The 19504-nt window shown below is 48.4% G+C and overlaps 1 protein-coding gene across 1 annotated transcript in view; it reads right to left on the bottom strand.

The window, feature by feature from the left end:
• ARHGEF18 (Rho/Rac guanine nucleotide exchange factor 18) overlaps positions 1-19504 on the bottom strand; it is a 794779-nt gene that overhangs the window by 26126 nt on the left and 749149 nt on the right. Inside the window, exon 30 of the mRNA XM_053702932.1 lies at positions 9094-9213. Within this exon, the coding sequence (XP_053558907.1) occupies positions 9094-9213 (120 nt within the window). The remainder of the gene's footprint in view (positions 1-9093; positions 9214-19504) is intronic.

The raw sequence follows: 19504 nt of genomic DNA, 5'->3' as shown, positions 1-19504 counted from the left end.
CGTCTTAAATTTAAATAAGGGGGGTCGTGGAATCTCCATGCCCAGAAATAAATACATTTATCAGGAAGCATACATTTTGTTTTCTTTCCTATGGCATGGAGAGTCCACAATTTCATTCCAATTACTAGTGGGAACCAATACCCAAACTAGAGGACACATAATGAAAGGGAGGGAGAACAAGACAAGCGGACTTATACAGAAGGCACCACCGGTTGAAGAACCTTTCTCCCAAAGGAAGCCTCAGCAGAGGCAAAAGTATTACATTTGTAGAATTTGGAAAAAGTATGAGGAGCATGTGGCCGCCTTGCAAATTTGTTCCACAGAAGCTTCAAGTCCAGGAAGAAGAGACAGCCCTAGTGGAATGAGACATAATTTTCTCAGGAGGCTGTTGTCCAGCTGTCTCATAAGCTAACCGGATAACACTTCTCAACCAGAGAGAAATAGTAGTAAAAGTGGCCTTTTGACCCTTACGCTTACCAGAGAAAACAACGAACAGGGTAGAAGATTGCCGAAAATCTTTAGTTGCTTGAAGGTGAAATTTTAGAGCACACACAACATCGAGGTTATGCAACAGACGTTCCTTCTGAGAAGAAGGATTGGGACAAAAAGAAGAAACAACAATTTCCTGATTGATATTGCGATCCGATACTAACTTAGGAATAAATCCCAGCTTAGTACGAAGGACCGCCTTATCTGCATGAAAAATAAGGTAAGGGGAATCACGTTGCAGACCCGAAGGTTCGGAGACTGCGAGCAGAAGAAATAGCAATACGAAACAAAACCTTCCAAGATAACAATTTAATATCAACAGAATGCATTGGCTCAAACGGAGCCTGCTGCAAAACTTTAAGAACAAGATTAAGGCTCCAAGGAGGAGCAACAGGTTTAAACACAGGCCTGATTCTGACCAGAGCCTGAACAAAAGAGTGAACATCTGGCAGATCTGCCAGACGTTTGTGCAAAAGAATAGACAGTGCCAAAATCTGACCCTTCAGAGTGCTGACTGACAAACCTTTCTCCAGGCCCTCCTGAAGAAAAGACAAAATTTGGGGTACCCTCAGCCTGTTCCAAGAGAACCCCTTCGATTCACACCAATAAAGGTATTTGCGCCATACCTTATGGTAAACCTTGCGAGTAACAGGCTTACGAGCCTGAAGCATGTTATCAATGACCTTCTCAGAGAAGCCAGGCCTAGCCAAAACTAGGCATTCAATCTCCTGAAGTAGAAGGTCCTTCCTCAGAGGTAATTTCCAAGGTGGAAGAGATGACATCTTCACCAGATCTGCGAACCAGATCCTGCGAGGCCAGACAGGAGCTATTAGAATCACCGATGCTCTCTCTCCTGTTTGATACGAGCAATGACACGTGGAAGGAGAGCAAACAGGTATGCTAGACTGAAATTCCAAGGTACCTTCAGAGAATCTATCAAAACGGCTTGTGGATCTCTTGATCTTGAACCGTACTTTGGAAGCTTGGCGTTTTGAAGCAACGCCATCAGATCCAACTCCGGAACCCCCCACCTGAGGGTTATTATTGAAAATACCTTCAGATGGAGAGCCCACACCCAGGGATGAAAGGTCCGCCTGCTCAGAAAATAAGCTTCTCAGTTGTCCACCCCTGGAATGTGGATGGCAGATAGGAGACAATCGCGAGATTCCGCCCACTGCAGAACGCGGGACATCTCCTTCATTGCTAACTAACTCCAAGTCCCTCCCTGGTGGTTGATGTATGTCACCAAGGTGAGGTTGTCCGATTGGAATCTGATAAACCGGACCAAGGCTAGTTGAGGTCAAGCTGTCAAGGCATTGAAGATTGCTCTCAAATCTAAGATGTTTAAGGTAAGAGAAGACTCCTCTCGAGTCCAAAGACCCTGAGCTTTAAGGAGCCCCAAACTGCTCCCCAGCCTACCAGGCTGGCACCCGTGGTCACAATCCCCCAGGAAGGTCTCAAGAAGCATGTACCTTGAGACATATGGTCTTGCGAAATCCACCACGAGAGTCCCTTGTTAGGGGATCCAGAGCTATCCTCTGCGAGAGATATGAGTGGTCTTCGTTCCACTGACTGAGCATGCATAGCTGTAGAGGTCTCAGATGGAACCGAGCAAAAGGAATGATGTCTATGGAAGCAACCATAAAACCAATTACTTCCATGCACTGAGCCACTGATGGACTGACAGAGGACTGAAGTGAAAGGCAAGAAGCAAGAAGTTTGGATTTTCTGACATCCGTCAGAAAAATTTTCATGAAAAGAGAATCTATAATTTTTCCCAAGAAACACACCCTGGTATTTGGTACTAGGGAACTCTTTTCCAGATTCACTTTCCACCCGTGGAAACATAGGACAACATCTCTGTATGAGATTTTGCGATCTGAAAAGATGACGCTTGACCCAAGATGTCGTCCAGGTAAGGCGCCACCGCTATTCCCTGAGATCTGACCACCGCCAAAAGGGCCCCTAGAACCTTTGTAAAGATTTGAGGAGCCTAGCAAGGCCAAAAGGAAGGGCAACAAACTGGAAATGTTTGTACAGAAATGCAAACCCCAGAAATTGGTGATGTTCCCTGTGAATAGGAACATGAAGATACATGTCCTTTAGCTCTATGGTCGTCATGAACTGACCCTCTTGGACCAAGGGAAGAATGGAACGAATAGTTTCCATTTTAAAGGACGGAACCTTGAGGAATTTGTTGAGACACTTTAGGTCTAGGATGGGACGGAAAGTTCCCTCCTTTTTGGGGACCACAAAATGATTTGAATAGAATCCTTGACCCTGTTCCTCTATGGGAACTGGAACAATCACTCACAGTAAAGATAGGTCCTTTACACAGCTTAAGAAGGCCTCTCTCTTTACCTGGTTTGCAGATAACCGTGACAGGATAAATCTGTCACGGGGGGGGGGGGGGGCAAGACTTGAATCCTATTCTGCAACCTTGGGATATTATGTCCACGGCCCAAGGATCTGGGACATCGCATATCCAAGCCTGCCGAAAAAAGGAAAGCCTGCCCCCCACTTGATCCAAGACTGGATCGGGGGTGGTCCCTTCATGCTGATTTAGATTCAGTGGAATGCTTCTTGGCTTGCTTCCCCTTATTCCAAGGCTGACTGGACCTCCATGAGGTCCTGGATTGCTCCGTCTTGGAAGAGGAGGAGGAAGTCTTCTGTCCTTTGAAGTTACGAAAGGAACGAAAATTAGAATTCTGATGACCCTTAAGTCTATTCTTCTTGTCCTGAGGTAGGAAAGATCCCTTTCCATACGTAATTTTGGAAATTATCTCAGCCAGACCAGGACCAAATAAAGTCTTGCCTTTATAAGGTAAAGACAGAAGTTTGGACTTGGAAGTTACATCTGCAGACCAAGATTTTAACCACAGAGCTCTGAGAGCTTGAACAGCAAGGCTAGAAATCTTGCCTCCCAGTTTAAGCACTTGCATGTTGGCATCACAGATAAAAGTATTGGCCACCTTAAGAGCCTTGATCCTATCCTGGATCTCCTCTATAGTAGTCTCTTCAGAAATCAAATCAGACAAGACATCGCACCAATAATATGCTGCCCCAGCAACCATAGCAATACTTGCAACTGGTTGCCACTGTAATCCCTGAATAATGTACATCTTTCTTATGTAAGCCTCCAGCTTCTTATCCATGGGATCCTTGAAATAACAACTATCCTTAATAAGAATAGCAGTTCTCTTGGCTAGAGTAGAGATAGCTCCCTCTACTTTGGGCCCTGTACGCCACGAGTCACATATAGAGTCAGCAACAGGAAGCATCTTTTTAAAACCAGGGGACGGGGAAAAAGGAATCCCTGGCTTTTCCCATTCCTGAGCTATAATCTCCAAGATAGGTATGGAACAGGAAATACTTCCACAGATGAAGGTACATCATATACTCTGTTAAGCTTACTAGACTTCTTTGGGTTCTCAGCAACAGATGAGTCAGAGTCTTCCAAAGTAGTAAGGACCTCCTTCAAAAGTAACCGGAGGTGTTATAGCTTAAATCTAAAACTAATGGATGACCCGTGGACTGACTACACTTAACAAGAGAAACTAACCTCTGAATCTGTAGAATTTTCCACTACAGTGTCAGAGTCTGATATATCGCCCTTAGATGTCACTGAGGTATTATCTTCATCAGATAACTGAGAGAGACTGACTAACGCAGCTTTAGTGGAGTCAGAACACTTACTAACAAATATTTTTAGATTTCCTCTTTCGCTTACCAGCAACACGGAAGGCTGATAAGGCTGCAGAAACAGTAGACGTTATCTGCGCTATAAAATCTCCTGGTAAATAAACACCCCCAGGAGGATGTTGAGAGGAACCGCAGGGCACTGCATGTGAAACAAACAACTTGGGTTGTATGAGGAAAAAGATGAGGCATAGCACGGACAACATTGTCCTGAGAGATAACTGGCTCAGAAAAAGAATTCTTGTCCCTGGACAACAAAGTCTTATTTAAGCAAGTGGGACAAAATTGCGTAGAAGGAACCTCCAAATAAAAAAGACATTTTTCACTATTGTTAGAGAAATCAGTTTCAGTGTCCATATTAAAGATAAATGAAATACCCCTTTAAAAAAATAAGACAGAGTATAATCATAAATCTTGGGATGTCTTAATAATAATGGCAGCAAAATATTTAATTTGAAACCTGCACCTATATACCTCAGATACTGAGGAAACTCACCCTGTGGGACCAAGAGACTATCCCACTAGAAGGATCTGTAACTCTCCACCGGAGCAATCAAATGCAGCTCTCAATGCGATTCTTAATAATAATGGCAGCAATCCACACTGACTATCGTGATCGTCAGATAAGTTGGAGACCCAATTCTCACAATTTAGTTTGCGGCTGCTAGAATGACCGCTCTGCTCTCTGAACCGTTGCCAAAATGTAAGTGCGCCACAGACGGAAACGGTGAGGAAAAAGCACAACTCCTTTGGTCTAATTATGACCGATCAGTCCTTTGTATACCAGATAAAACTATCCCACTGACAAACACCTACTTATGAAACTGATCCTACTCAAATGATAGGAGACTTTCACTCTGATAATATAAAGGGAACTGTCATTCCCTATGCCAATCTAGCCTCATATCCTATATAATAAAAGGCCAGGTATGTTTGTCAGATGCAGTCATGCGCAGTAGAGACTGCAGAGGACAAACATACCTGGCCTTGATCAGCAGAGGAGTGCACACTGCGGAAGCTGCCTGGTGGGGGTGTGACCGGCGGGCGTGGCCTTGCAGGAGCGCGCGTGAAGGGGCGTGGCCAACGGGAGAGAGACCAAAAGAGAGGAGGGAATTATAGAAAGCGAGCAAAAGAGGGGGAAGAGAGAGAGAGCAAAAGAGAGGGGAGAGAGAGCAAAAGAGAGGGGAGAGAGAGCAAAAGAGGGGGGAGAGAGCGCAAGAGGGGGGAGAGAGCGCAAGAGGGGGGAGAGAGCGCAAGAGGGGGGGAGAGAGCGCAAGAGGGGGAGAGAGAGCGCAAAAGAGGGGGAGAAAGAGAGAGCGCAAAAGAGGGGGAGAGCGCAAAAGAGGGGGAGAGCGCAAAAGAGGGGGAGAGAGAGCGCAAAAGAGGGGGAGAGAGCGCAAAAGAGGGGGAGAGAGCGCAAAAGAGGGGGAGAGAGAGCGCAAAAGAGGGGGAGAGAGCGCAAAAGAGGGGGAGAGAGAGAGCGCAAAAGAGGGGGGAGAGAGAGAGCGCAAAAGAGGGGGGAGAGAGCGCAAAAGAGGGGGGAGAGAGAGAGCGCAAAAGAGGGGGGAGAGAGAGCACAAAAGAGGGGGGAGAGAGAGCACAAAAGAGGGGGGGAGAGAGAGCACAAAAGAGGGGGGGAGAGAGAGCACAAAAGAGGGGGGGAGAGAGAGCACAAAAGAGGGGGGGAGAGAGAGCACAAAAGAGGGGGGGGGGGGGAGAGAGCACAAAAGAGGGGGGGGGAGAGAGAGTGCAAAAGAGGGAGAAAGCGCAAAAGAGAGGGAGAGAGCTCAAAAGAGAGGGAGAGAGCTCAAAAAAGAGGGGGAGAGAGAGAGCGCAAAAGAGAGGGGGAGAGAGCACAAAAGAGAGGGGGGAGAGAGAGAGCTCAAAAGAGAGGGAGAGCGAGAGCTCAAAAGAGAGGGGGGAGAGAGAGGGCTCAAAAGAGAGGGGGGAGAGAGAGGGCTCAAAAGAGAGGGTGAGAGAGAGCTCAAAAGAGAGGGTGAGAGAGAGCTCAAAAGAGAGGGGGAGAGAGAGCTCAAAAGAGAGGGTGAGAGAGCTCAAAAGAGAGGGGGGAGAGAGCACAAAAGAGGGAGAGAGAGAGCGCAAAAGAGGGAGAGAGAGAACGCAAAAGAGGGAGAGAGAGAGCTCAAAAGAGAGGGGGAGAGAGCACAAAAGAGAGGGGGAGAGAGAGCACAAAAGAGAGGGGGAGAGAGAGCGCAAAAGAGAGGGGGGAGAGAGCACAAAAGAGGGAGAGAGAGAGCGCAAAAGAGGGAGAGAGAGAACGCAAAAGAGGGAGAGAGAGAACGCAAAAGAGGGAGAGAGAGAGCTCAAAAGAGAGGGGGAGAGAGCACAAAAGAGAGGGGGAGAGAGAGCGCAAAAGAGGGGGAGAGAGAGCGCAAAAGAGGGGGAGAGAGTGCAAAAGAGGGGGAGAGAGTGCAAAAGAGGGGGAGAGAGTGCAAAAGAGGGGGGAGAGAGAGCAAAAGAGGGGGGAGAGAGAGCAAAAGAGGGGGGAGAGAGAGCAAAAGAGGGGGGAGAGAGAGCAAAAGAGGGGGGAGAGAGAGCAAAAGAGGGGGGAGAGAGAGCAAAAGAGGGGGGAGAGAGAGCAAAAGAGGGGGGAGAGAGAGCAAAAGAGGGGGGAGAGAGAGCAAAAGAGGGGGGAGAAAGAGCAAAAGAGGGGGGAGAGAGCGCAAAAGAGGGAGAGAGAGAACGCAAAAGAGGGAGAGAGAGCACAAAAGAGAGGGGGAGAGAGAGCACAAAAGAGGGGGAGAGAGTGCAAAAGAGGGGGGAGAGAGAGCAAAAGAGGGAGAGAGAGAACGCAAAAGAGGGAGAGAGAGCACAAAAGAGAGGGGGAGAGAGAGCACAAAAGAGGGGGAGAGAGTGCAAAAGAGGGGGGAGAGAGAGCAAAAGAGAGAGAGAGAGCGCAAAAGAGGGAGAGAGAGAGCGCAAAAGAGGGAGAGAGAGAACGCAAAAGAGGGAGAGAGAGCTCAAAAGAGAGGGGGAGAGAGCACAAAAGAGAGGGGGAGAGAGAGCGCAAAAGAGGGGGAGAGAGTGCAAAAGAGGGGGGAGAGTGCAAAAGAGGGGGGGAGAGTGCAAAAGAGGGGGGAGAGAGAGCAAAAGAGGGGGGAGAGAGAGCAAAAGAGGGGGGAGAGAGCGCAAAAGAGGGGGGAGAGAGCGCAAAAGAGGGGGGAGAGAGCGCAAAAGAGGGGGAGAGAGCGCAAAAGAGGGGGGAGAGAGCGCAAAAGAGGGGAGAGAGAGCAAAAGAGGGGGGAGAGAGAGCAAAAGAGGGGGGAGAGAGAGAAAAAGAGGGGGGAGAGAGAGCAAAAGAGGGGGGAGAGAGAGCAAAAGAGGGGAGAGAGAGAGCAAGAGGGGGGAGAGAGAGAGCAAGAGGGGGGAGAGAGCAAGAGATGGGAGAGAGAGCAAAATAGGGGATAGAGAGAGCAAAATAGGGGACAGAGAGAGCAAAATAGGGGAGAGAGAGAGCAAAATAGGGGAGAGAGAGCAAAAGAGGGGAGAGAGAGAGCAAAAGAGGGGAGAGAGAGAGCAAAAGAGGGGAGAGAGAGAGCAAAAGAGGGGGGGAGAGAGCAAAAGAGGGGGGGAGAGCAAAAGAGGGGGAGAGAGAGAGCAAAAGAGGGGGGAGAGAGCAAAAGAGGGGGGAGAGATCAAAAGAGGGGGGAGAGATCAGAAGAGGGGGGAGAGAGAGAGCAAAAGAGGGGAGAGAGAGCAAAAGAGGGGGGAGAGAGCAAAAGATGGGGGGTGAGAGAGCAAAAGAGGGGAGAGAGAGAGCAAAAGAGGGGAGAGAGAGAGCGAGCTCAAAAGAGAGGGGGAGAGAGAGAGAGCAAGGGTTGGAACGGCGGTACTTAAAAAAATTGGCCCGTGTACATGGGCTTTAGGACTAGTCCTTTTATAAAGGATTAACTCCTTATGTCCCAGTGCAGTTCAACTCCATATTTAAGTTGACATCCACTGCCCATATCATCCCTGACATGTGTCCATAGAAAGGGATAGTCACCAATTCCCACCAGGGATCCTTGACCTTAAATACTCCTTAAGTGCTGCTCTCCCACCTGGAAGGCAAAAGGCACTTACCTGTTCTAGTTGTGGGACAGGAGCAACTTCTATGTCTGACAGATTACCATATCTATCAGGGACCTGTAGAGAAAGAAAATACAGAGTAACCAACCCTGGTTTTCTATAGAGGGGTAGCACTAATGTTAGAAGGTAAGCAAAGACCACTTCGCCTTCTTCTAACTGCTAAAAGCCACCATTACTCTTACGAAAGAGATTGACATGGACACAGCATAGCCCCAATCCTTGTTTGCAGGGAAAAAGTACCCATTAAAGGATTAAATCTTCTCAGACACTCATCTTCGCACATCCTCCCGATGATAGAGGCAAAGAATGACTGGGGGTTATGGGTAAGAAAAGTGACACTTAACAGCTCTGCTGGGGTACTCTTTGCCTCCTCCTGCTGGCCAGGAGTTGAATATCCCACTAGTAATTGGAATTAAATTGTGGACTCTCCATGCCATAGGAAAGAAATACTTATTTTTGCAGCACTGGGCAGGCAAATACATATTTTTTAACAAAAGTGATTTCAGGTACTCAAGCATTATTTACAAGATATGTAAATTAGGATACAATGAAAAATTGTTTACACTAAAATATGAATATTCATAATACCAATATAACAGTCCAAATTAGTAGAAAACAAGTACATTAATGAATCGCTAAATTGTAGGATGACAAGAGGTAACCTTTACGCTAGTTACTAACAACCATTTTGTTAAGTTTATTATGCTTCACTGTGACTGTAGTTGATCTAAACAGTAGCCCCGATTGTGTGTAATAGTTCCCTGTTGTTTAAAAAGAAATAATAAAAAGTGCAATATTTAGTGACATGAACCTCACCTTGCTGCAAGAACACTTGACTGCTAGTTAGGATGGGACTCGCAGACCGCTTACTTCTTAGAGAACTCTCAATATTTCCAGATAGCTTGTTTGGGAGTAGCTGCCTATGGTCTATTGAGGCTGTAACAAACAATTGCAAATTTGTTGTCATAGGACCATATAAGATGACATCTATACTAATATTAACAGTAAAATAAAGTGTTATTGCACAATCAGTTTACCACATACTTTCATTACCGTTGCATATTTAATATTTATATTTAAAGATGTATCGTTACTTTTCATAGTTGATCAATACAGTTAATTAGCCATTAACAAAATGCCAGAACAGTGAAAAATATCATGTTCCACATTTAATTTGTTAACATAAAAAGGAGTAATACAAGAAAAAAAAGAGGATGCACAAATCTATATCTAATCACCATTCAGTTATCCACAGAATGGATAGTGCTGAAAGCTAAAAGACATAAGTAGAAAAAGAGAGAAAAAAAGAAGCATTTCCTAAGCACACCAAAATAACATAAAGGGAACACTACCACATTACTAAATACATAATGGTGGTGAGCTACCAAATAAAACGTTACTTTTATTACTCTTATAAAAGCGAGTGCACAAATAAAAACATAAATTATGCTTACCTGATAATTTCATTTCCATCTGTGGGAGGAGAGTCCACTGCTTCATTCATTACCTGTGGGAAAAAGAACCTGGCCACCAGGAGGCGGCAAAGACACCCCAAGCCAAAGGCTTAAATACCTCCCATCACACCCCTCATCTCCCAGTCATTCTGCCAAGGGAACAAGGAACAGTAGGAGAAATATCAGGGTATAAAAGGTGCCAGAAGAATAATATTAAATTTAGGTCCGCCCACTGGAGCAAATGGACGGGAGCAGTGGACTCTCCTCCGACAGATGGAAATGAAATTATCAGGTAAGCATAATTTATGTTTTCTATCTTAATGGGAGGAGAGTCTACTGCTTCATTCATTACTTGTGGGAACAAATACCCAAGCTCTAGAAAACATTGAATGAATAAAAACAGGAGGGTAAAAGGAGGCGGACCCTATACTAAGGGCACCACAGCCTGCAGAACCTTTCTCCCAAAAAAGCTTCCGCCAAAGCAAAAAACATCAAATTTGTAAAACTTTGTAAAAGTATGCAAGGATGACCAAGTAGCCACCTTACAAATCTGCTCCACAGTGGCCTCATTCTTAAAGGTCCAAGAAGAGGCCACAGCTCTAGTTGAGTGAGCCGTAATCCTCTGAGGAGGCTTATGTCCCGCTGTCTCATAGGCCAAACGGATAATGCTCCTCAACCAAAAAGACAGAGAAGTGGAGGAGGCCCTCTGCCCCCTACGCTTCCCTGAATACATCACAAATAAGGAGGAAGTCAGTCTGAAATCCTTCGTGGCCTGAAGATAGAACTTCAAGGCTCGAACCACATCCAAGTTATGCAGTAACCACTCCTTAGACGAAGAAGAAGGGTTAGGACACAAGGAAGAAACTGCTATCTCCTGATTGATGTTACGATCTGACACCACCTTTGGAAGAAATCCCAACCCAGTACGAAGCACCAGCCGATGCAATAGCCAGAAGGAATAAAACCTTCCAGGAAAGAATCTTAATGTCAAGTGCATGCATAGGCTCAAATAGAGCCCTCTGCAAGACCTTAAGAACCAAGTTTAAGCTCCAAGGAGGAGCAGAATTTCTAAAGACAGGTCTGATCCTAGACAAAGCCTGAACAAAGGACTGAATATCAGTAAGCTCTGCTAGCTTCTTGTGTAACAGCACAGATAACACCAAAATCTGTCCCTTTAAGGAATTGGTGGCAAGACCCTTATCCAGTCCATCCTGGAGAAAAGCCAGAATCCTGGATACCCTAACCTTGTGCCAGGGATATCCACATTCCTCATACCAGGATAAGTAGGTCCTCCACACCATATGATAGATGCGACGAGTGACCGGCTTCCTGGCCTGGATGAGAGTATCAATTACTCTCTCAGAAAAACCTCTCCTGGCCAAGACGAGGCGTTCAATCTCCACGCAGTCAGCCTAAAAAAACTGAGATTTTGATGCAGGAAGGGACCCTGAACCAGCAGATCTCTGCGTCAGGGTAACCTCCATGGAGGAGACGATGACATCCCCACCAGATCCACAAACCAAGTCCTCCGCGGCCACAACAGAGCAATCAGAATGGTCAAAGCTTGCTTCTGTTTGATGCGGGCCACCACTCGAGGAAGAAGTGGTAACGGTGGAAAAATGTAAATTAGGTTGAACTCCCAAGGCACCGCTAAGGCATCTATCAGCCCTGCCTGTGGGTCCCTGGACCCCGACCCGTATCTGGGTAGCTTGAAGTTGAGTCTGGATGCCATGAGGTCTATCTCCGGCGCCCCCCATCTGTTGCAGATCACCGCAAACACCTCGGGATGGAGAGACCATTCCCCCAGTGTTACAGAAGCATTAGTTATTTTGTTGTGAAGAGCTTATTTCCCAGCAGCAATGCCTGAACCAGCAAGCCAGCGCCTAAGAAGGGCTCCAAGAAAACTGTAACAAGTTTCATTTCATAAAGAGTTAACTCTTTTTTTTTCAGCTTTTAGAAACTATTGTCTAATCACCTCTGGAGCCAGACTGCTAATTGATAAGATGAACTTGTAAACTTGTTATCTTAAGTACTGTAATCCTATTGTGGCCTGTCAAAGGACAGTGCTCTCTATCTAAATGTGTGATGGGGGATTTTGTGCTTCCCCCCCTCTCCCCCTGGGAGTGCCCTGTGTGCATGTAACCTTAATAAAAAGCAGGCTGGGCATCCCAGTCCTGAGTTCTTGTTTGACCCTCAATCGCAGCGTTGACTCGTTTTTGTGGGCAGAAGGGTATCCTAGCTGTACTGCAGCTAAGGGAGATTATTCTATATTTGCGAGACTCATATAGAATACTATGGAAAGCAGCTTCTCCCCTCTTTAGCAATAGGGATCCAGGCTACTAAGCGGTCCATCTCTCAGCGAGACTAAGGGTAACCGTAACATTTGGCGGCAGCGGCGGGATTTTCCTGGATTTCCTAGGAGAGGTACAGAACGGATGGAGAGCGCTTACGAAAAATTGAAGCGTACAACCCTAAAGGATTTACTTGAAAGCAGAGGGGGGTACGCCAGCAACCGGCCGAGGAGAGAGCTGATCGCAGAATTGACCGAACTGGATCAGAGCTTCACAATGGCGGAAACACCGACCACGATTAGTGACGAAAAAACCAGGATTGTTCGGGAAAGGCTCTCATTATACGGGCCGAACCCCTCCATGGAATTGGTACAGCAGTTGATGGCGGAGGCGGACGAGGATATACGAGAGACTCGAGCCCACGAACTCAACCTAGCGAACGCACACCGCAATGCTGAAGCCCCGCAGGTAATCATCCCTGTCGAAAATGCTGGGAGGCCCAAGATACCCTATGCGGCATTTCGACCCTTCCTAGAGAGCGAGACAGGGATTGATGAATATTTGGCGGACTTCGAAAGGCAATGTGCCCTGCACCAGATTCCCAACAGAGAGTGGCCCACGATATTGTCTGGGAAACTATCCGGGCGAGCCCTGGAAGCCTTTCGTACTCTGGGTGCTGAGGAAGTGACACAGTATGAGCTAGTTAAGGAGACACTGTTGCGACGGTACGCTGTAACTCCGGACACGTATCGCCGACAGTTTCGGGGCACGGAAAAGAAGCCTAACGATACCCATATGGAATGGGCGCACCGAATGCGGAGAGCGGCAAATCACTGGCTGAGCGGAAGTAAAGCGGTGACTGGGGAGGAAATTTTACAATTGTTTCTCTTAGAACATTTTTATAATGGCATGGAACAGCAAGGGAAGGAATGGCTGCGAGACAGGCGGCCTTCTACCTTAGAAGAAGCAGCCAAATTGGCCGATGAACATTATGACTCCCGTCTTCACGAACCCATGAACTACCGAGCTCCAGCACGGGTCAAACCCAGAGAGGTTTACCGTGCACCCCCTCGTGCTGAATTCCGAGCCCTGGTGCCCACAGGGCCCGTCCGACACTCAGGACCACCCAATAACAGCTCTGAGCGTCCCAGACCGACTTGCCACCGATGCAAGCAACCAGGGCATTTCATGGCTAGCTGCCCCCTTAATACGCACCAGACACCCAGGAATTACAATTACCCCTCTGGGTCCTATCGTCCGGCCCGGGCCCTCTGTGTTAACCAAGAGGCCCCTATGGAGGGATATGTGGGGCCGCTTCACGAGGCAGACCCTGTATATGCTGCCTCAGATAACCGCCAGCACCATCGGCAGAGGGTATGGCTCGAGGGGCGATCTACCGAGGGATTGCGAGACACAGGGGCTACTATCACGCTGGTACAGAGTCATTTGGTGCCAGAGCACAAGCGATCCGGACAGACTGTGGCCGTTAGAGTGGCGGGGGGGGATGTGTACAAAATTCCAACAGCTAAAGTGCATCTTGATTGGGGAGCGGGAAAGGGGGCTGTGAACGTGGGCCTAATGGATAATTTACCTGCCGAAGTACTACTGGGCAACGATTTGGGCCCCATGACTTCTGCCTATGCTCCAGTATGCAACAACGAGGCGGACCCAGTGACTACACGGGCCCAAGCCCGGACGGAGCGAGAGCTCTCACCAGTGCGGGAGACACAGGTAAGACCTACCCCGACCTTGCCTGACAGGTTAGGCCCCATACCCTGGGACACCCCAGATGCCTTCGAGGCAGAGTCTAAGACTGACCCGACCTTACAAAAGTACCGGGAACGAGCAGAGACCGGAGGGGGCGGGGCAGATAACGAAACATTCTTATGGGAAAAAGGGAAACTATACCGCTGGACAGAGAAAAGGGGACAGCGTAGGCGACAGCTGGTAGTGCCCCACAAATACCGTCAAGAAATCCTCAAAATAGGCCACGACATCCCCTTAGCAGGCCACCTAGCCGTTACCCGTACCCTACACCGCATTACTAACACGTTCTTTTGGCCAGGGGTGCACGCTGACGTTAGAACTTACTGTAACACCTGCGATGTGTGTCAACGAGTAGGAAGGCGAGGCGATCACCCTAAAGCCCAGCTAGTAAATATGCCCATTGTAGAGGAACCCTTCAGCCGGGTTGCTATTGACCTAGTGGGACCACTGGCTACCCCTAGTCCCTCCGGTAAGCGATACATTCTTACCGTAGTGGACTACGCTACCAGGTACCCAGAGGCTGTCGCCCTATCCAACATACAAGCGGATACGGTAGCGAATGCACTAGTACAGGTGTTCTCCCGGGTAGGATTTCCAAAAGAAATCCTATCCGACCGAGGCACCCAATTTACGGCTGAATTGACCCAACAACTCTGGCAGGTTTGCAAAATTAAGTCCCTCCTAAGCTCCCCATACCACCCCCAGACGAACGGGCTGTGTGAGAGGTTCAATGGGACCCTCAAGCAAATGCTCAAGACGTTCACTCAGGAATACCGAGACTGGGAACGCTTCCTGCCGCACCTCCTATTTGCTTATCGGGAGGTGCCCCAGGAAACGACAGGGTTCTCTCCCTTCGAGTTGCTCTACGGAAGAAAGGTACGGGGACCCCTAAACCTGATCCGGGAGCACTGGGAGGGAGAGATGGAGGCTGACGGTGTCCCAATTGTGCCATACGTGCTGGAACTCAGGGACCGAATGGAGCAATTAGCCAAATCCGTGCGGGCTAATCTCCAGTTGGCCCAGAGAAGACAGAAAGTATGGTACGATCGGGGGGCCCGAAAGAGAATCTTCACCATAGGACAAAAGGTGTTAGTACTTAAGCCGGTGAAGACAGACAAATTGCAGGCGTCCTGGCAGGGTCCCTACCAGATCGTAGAGAAAAGGGGAGACACCACTTATGTGATAGCTAGCTGCCACGACAACAATCTTAGAAAGACATTCCATGTAAACATGCTCAAGGAATATTTTGAGCGACCAGAGAACGTGACGGCCGTATGTTGTTCCCCTCAGGAAGACCCCGACAGTTTACCCATTCCAGAAAAGAGCCTCCCCACAGGTATAGTGGCGCAGGTTCAGATAGGGGACCGACTTAGCCCCACTGAAAGGGAGCAGCTCAACCAACTCCTCCAGTCCAAACACCTCACCTTCTCCCCGAAGCCAGGGTACACTACTTTAACCACCCACCAGGTAGATACTCCGGGACAAGCTCCCTTGCGCCAGGCTCCGTACCGAATCCCCGAAGCAGTTAGGACAGGAATGAAGAAGGAGATCGATGAGATGCTCCAGCTCAGGGTAATTGAGCCCTCCGATAGTCCCTGGGCCTCCCCAGTTGTCTTGGTGCCCAAGAAAGATGGGACCACCCGGTTCTGCGTAGACTATCGGAGGCTCAATGAAAATACCGTGACGGACGCTTACCCTATGCCCAGGGTAGACGAGCTACTCGATCGTATAGCCAGGGGAAATTACCTGACCACTATTGACCTCTGCAAAGGTTACTGGCAGATTCCCCTGGCCCCGGAGGCTATCCCCAAGTCGGCATTCGTCACCCCATTCGGCTTATATCAGTTTAGGGTAATGCCGTTTGGGATGAAGAATGCCCCAGCTACATTCCAGCGCTTGGTGGATAGGCTCCTGGATGGCTTCCAGAGTTTTGCTTGCGCCTACCTGGACGACATAGCGATCCACAGTGAGTCCTGGGAGGACCACTTAGCTCATGTGGGAATGGTTCTGGATCAGATCCGGGCTGCTGGCCTGACTCTGAAGCCAGAAAAATGCCACTTTGGGATGGCCGAGGTACAGTACCTGGGTCACCGGGTGGGGTGTGGAAAGCAGCGACCAGAGCCGGCCAAAATAGAAGCTGTCGCCAATTGGCCCACCCCCATCACTAAGACTCAGGTCCTAGCCTTCCTGGGCACGGCAGGGTACTATAGACGGTTCGTACCAGACTACAGCACACTTGCCAAACCCCTGACTGACTTGACCAAGAAGAACTTACCTCGACAGGTCCTGTGGTCTCCCCACTGTGAAACGGCTTTCCAGGCTCTCAAAAATGCTCTAATTAACGCTCCTGTCTTGGCGGCCCCAGCCCTTAACAAACGTTTTATCGTCCATACCGATGCTTCCATGTTCGGGCTGGGAGCCGTCCTCAGCCAAGTAGGCGAAGATGGAGGGGAGCATCCAGTTGCCTACATCAGCCGGAAGCTCCTGCCCCGCGAAGTCAGCTATGCAGCGGTCGAAAAGGAGTGTTTGGCTTTGGTGTGGGCATTAAAGAAATTGACTCCCTATTTATATGGTCAGGAGTTCACTCTGGTCACCGACCATAACCCGTTGGTGTGGCTGAACCGGGTCTCTGGAGATAACGGCAGGCTATTACGTTGGAGCTTATCGTTGCAAACCTTCAATTTCACCATTACTTACAGACCTGGGAAACAGAATGGCAACGCCGACGGGTTGTCCAGACAAACCGACCTCAGCCCCGCATAACCAGCGGTCTGGACAGCCTTAGTCTGCCCCGAAAAGGGGTCAGACCGTGTCTGCCAGAGTGTTCCACAGAAAGGGAGCAATGTTACAGAAGCATTAGTTATTTTGTTGTGAAGAGCTTATTTCCCAGCAGCAATGCCTGAACCAGCAAGCCAGCGCCTAAGAAGGGCTCCAAGAAAACTGTAACAAGTTTCATTTCATAAAGAGTTAACTCTTTTTTTTTCAGCTTTTAGAAACTATTGTCTAATCACCTCTGGAGCCAGACTGCTAATTGATAAGATGAACTTGTAAACTTGTTATCTTAAGTACTGTAATCCTATTGTGGCCTGTCAAAGGACAGTGCTCTCTATCTAAATGTGTGATGGGGGATTTTGTGCTTCCCCCCCTCTCCCCCTGGGAGTGCCCTGTGTGCATGTAACCTTAATAAAAAGCAGGCTGGGCATCCCAGTCCTGAGTTCTTGTTTGACCCTCAATCGCAGCGTTGACTCGTTTTTGTGGGCAGAAGGGTATCCTAGCTGTACTGCAGCTAAGGGAGATTATTCTATATTTGCGAGACTCATATAGAATACTATGGAAAGCAGCTTCTCCCCTCTTTAGCAATAGGGATCCAGGCTACTAAGCGGTCCATCTCTCAGCGAGACTAAGGGTAACCGTAACACCCAGATTAAACAATTGTCTGCTGAGGAAGTCCGCTTCCCAGTTGTCCACACCCAGAATGTGGTTCGCTGAGAGCGAACAATTGTGAGTCTCTGCCCATTCCAGAATCCGAGATACTTCCCTCATGGCTAGGGAACTTCTCGCTCCCCCTGATGGTTTATGTAAGCAACTGAGGTAATGTTGTCTGACTGGAATCTGATGAATCGGGACAACCCCAGGAGGGGCCAGGCCCTGAGAGAGTTGAATATCGCTCGAAGTTCCAGAATATTTATTGGTAGAGTCGACTCCTCTCGAGTCCACCTGCCCTGTGCCCTTCTGGCACCCCAAACAGCTTCCCATCCTGAAAGACTTGCGTCCGTGGTCACAATCACCCAGGATGGCCTCAAGAAGGATGTCCCCTTTGCCAGCTGTCCCGGGCAGATCCACCAAGAAAGGGATTCCCTCACTCGGTTGTCCAGAGAGATCTGTTGGGATAGATCTGAGTGATCGCCATTCCATTGTCTCAACATGCATAACTGAAAAGGTCTGAGATGAAATCTGGCGAATGGGATGACATCTATGCTGGATACCATGTGCCCAATCACCTCCATACACTTGGCCACAGATGTCCTTGAGGAGGTCTGAAGGGCAAGACAGCTGGATGAAATCTTGGAACGTCTCTGATCTGTCAAGAATATCTTCAAAAATATGGAATCTATTATCGTACCCAGGAACTCCACCCTGTTGCTGGGAACCAGAGAACTCTTTCCTTCGTTTATCTTCCATCCATGGGATGAAATGAGAAGAAGAGCCCTCAAATGGTCCTCCGCAAGACTGCAGGACAGAGCCTGGACCAGAATACGGTCCCGATAAGGAGCCACTGCAGTACCGACGGATCGGGGGCCGCCCCTTCATGCCGACTTTGTCTCGGCAGGCTTCTTGCTCTGCTTGGACTTGTTCCAAGATTGAGCTGGCTTCCAAGATCCCTTGGACTGCTCGGTCTTCGCAGCAGGCTGCTGGCGTTGAGATTTGTCCGAATGAAAGGGACGAAAAGTAGAGCCCTTAGGCTTATTCTTCTTATCCTGCTGAAGGAAAGCACCCTTGCCTTCCGTGACCGTGGATATGATAGAGTCTAGGCCTGGACCAAAAATAACTTTCCCCTGAAACGGAAGGGATAGTAATCTAGACTTAGAAGTCATGTCAGCAGACCACGACTTTAACCACAGAGCCTTACGGGCTAGAGCGTAAAAAACCCTGATGTCTTAGCATTCAGGCGAATAACCTGCATATTTGCATTACAGATAAAAGAATTTGTGATCCTTAAGGCCTTAATCTTTTCCTGTATCTCCTCGAGGGGAGTCTCCACCTCGACAATAGCTGACAGTGCGTCACACCAATAGGTAGCCGCTCCAGCCACCGCAGTGATCGCCGCTGCCGGTTGGAAAACAAACCCCGTGAGTTGGAACATCTTTCTCAACATGGATTATTTTTTAGATATTGCAATCTTATCAAAGCATGTGGAACACAGTTGAGCACGCGGATCAACCTGGACCGCCTCAAAATAAACACAGGTATTAGATTTAATTAAAGAGGGAGTATCCTCTAACATATCAGAGTCCTCCATAGCTTGCGCCTTTACTGCGGACTGTGATAGACTAAATGGCACCTTTATAAACCAATGGCCGGGGCACTCACCACCTCCTATGACCCGGACCACGGAGAAAACGTTATGTCTCCCGCAAATGCCAATCAGGAAAGGGGAAGTTGAAGAGGCCACACCCGGTCACATGGAATGCCATGCAGGACCACCCCTGCACTATAGAGAAAACGCGCCAAAAAGGCTGCGCCGATCTACATCTGACTGTTCACACATTGCTAGAGCCTCATCTCACACATGACGTAGCATTAACATTATAAAGATATTATGCATAAATCCCCCCTGTTCAATAATCCCCTTTCCAGGGATATTAACCCTCGATTCTATGCAGATAAAAGGAGACACACTGTGACCCTGTCTTTTTGCGTTATCATATGTGTATAAATGAAACGATCTTACCAGAATCTATGCCGTGGAACAGGAACACGGCCCTTCAAGTGTGACAGGTTAGTAGCATCGCTCCTGACATGGACTTGAGTGAACAAAGGCAGGCAGCAAAACTCGTCAATGCTGATTGCCCAGGAGATGTTAACATGAGTCGGGATGGTTTCGCAGAGACGACACTCCCTCCATCTCCGGACTCTAACTTTCATCCATGCTCTCACTGAGAGGCTGAAAGGATTACTTAAAACTCCAGTCCCATTTCGAAGAGTACTACCCTC

The sequence above is a fragment of the Bombina bombina genome, chromosome 2, assembly GCF_027579735.1.
Source record: "Bombina bombina isolate aBomBom1 chromosome 2, aBomBom1.pri, whole genome shotgun sequence".
Taxonomy (NCBI): Eukaryota; Metazoa; Chordata; class Amphibia; order Anura; family Bombinatoridae; genus Bombina; species Bombina bombina.
Note: the sequence above shows the minus strand (reverse complement) of the source record. Positions and strands in the feature narration are given on the sequence as shown.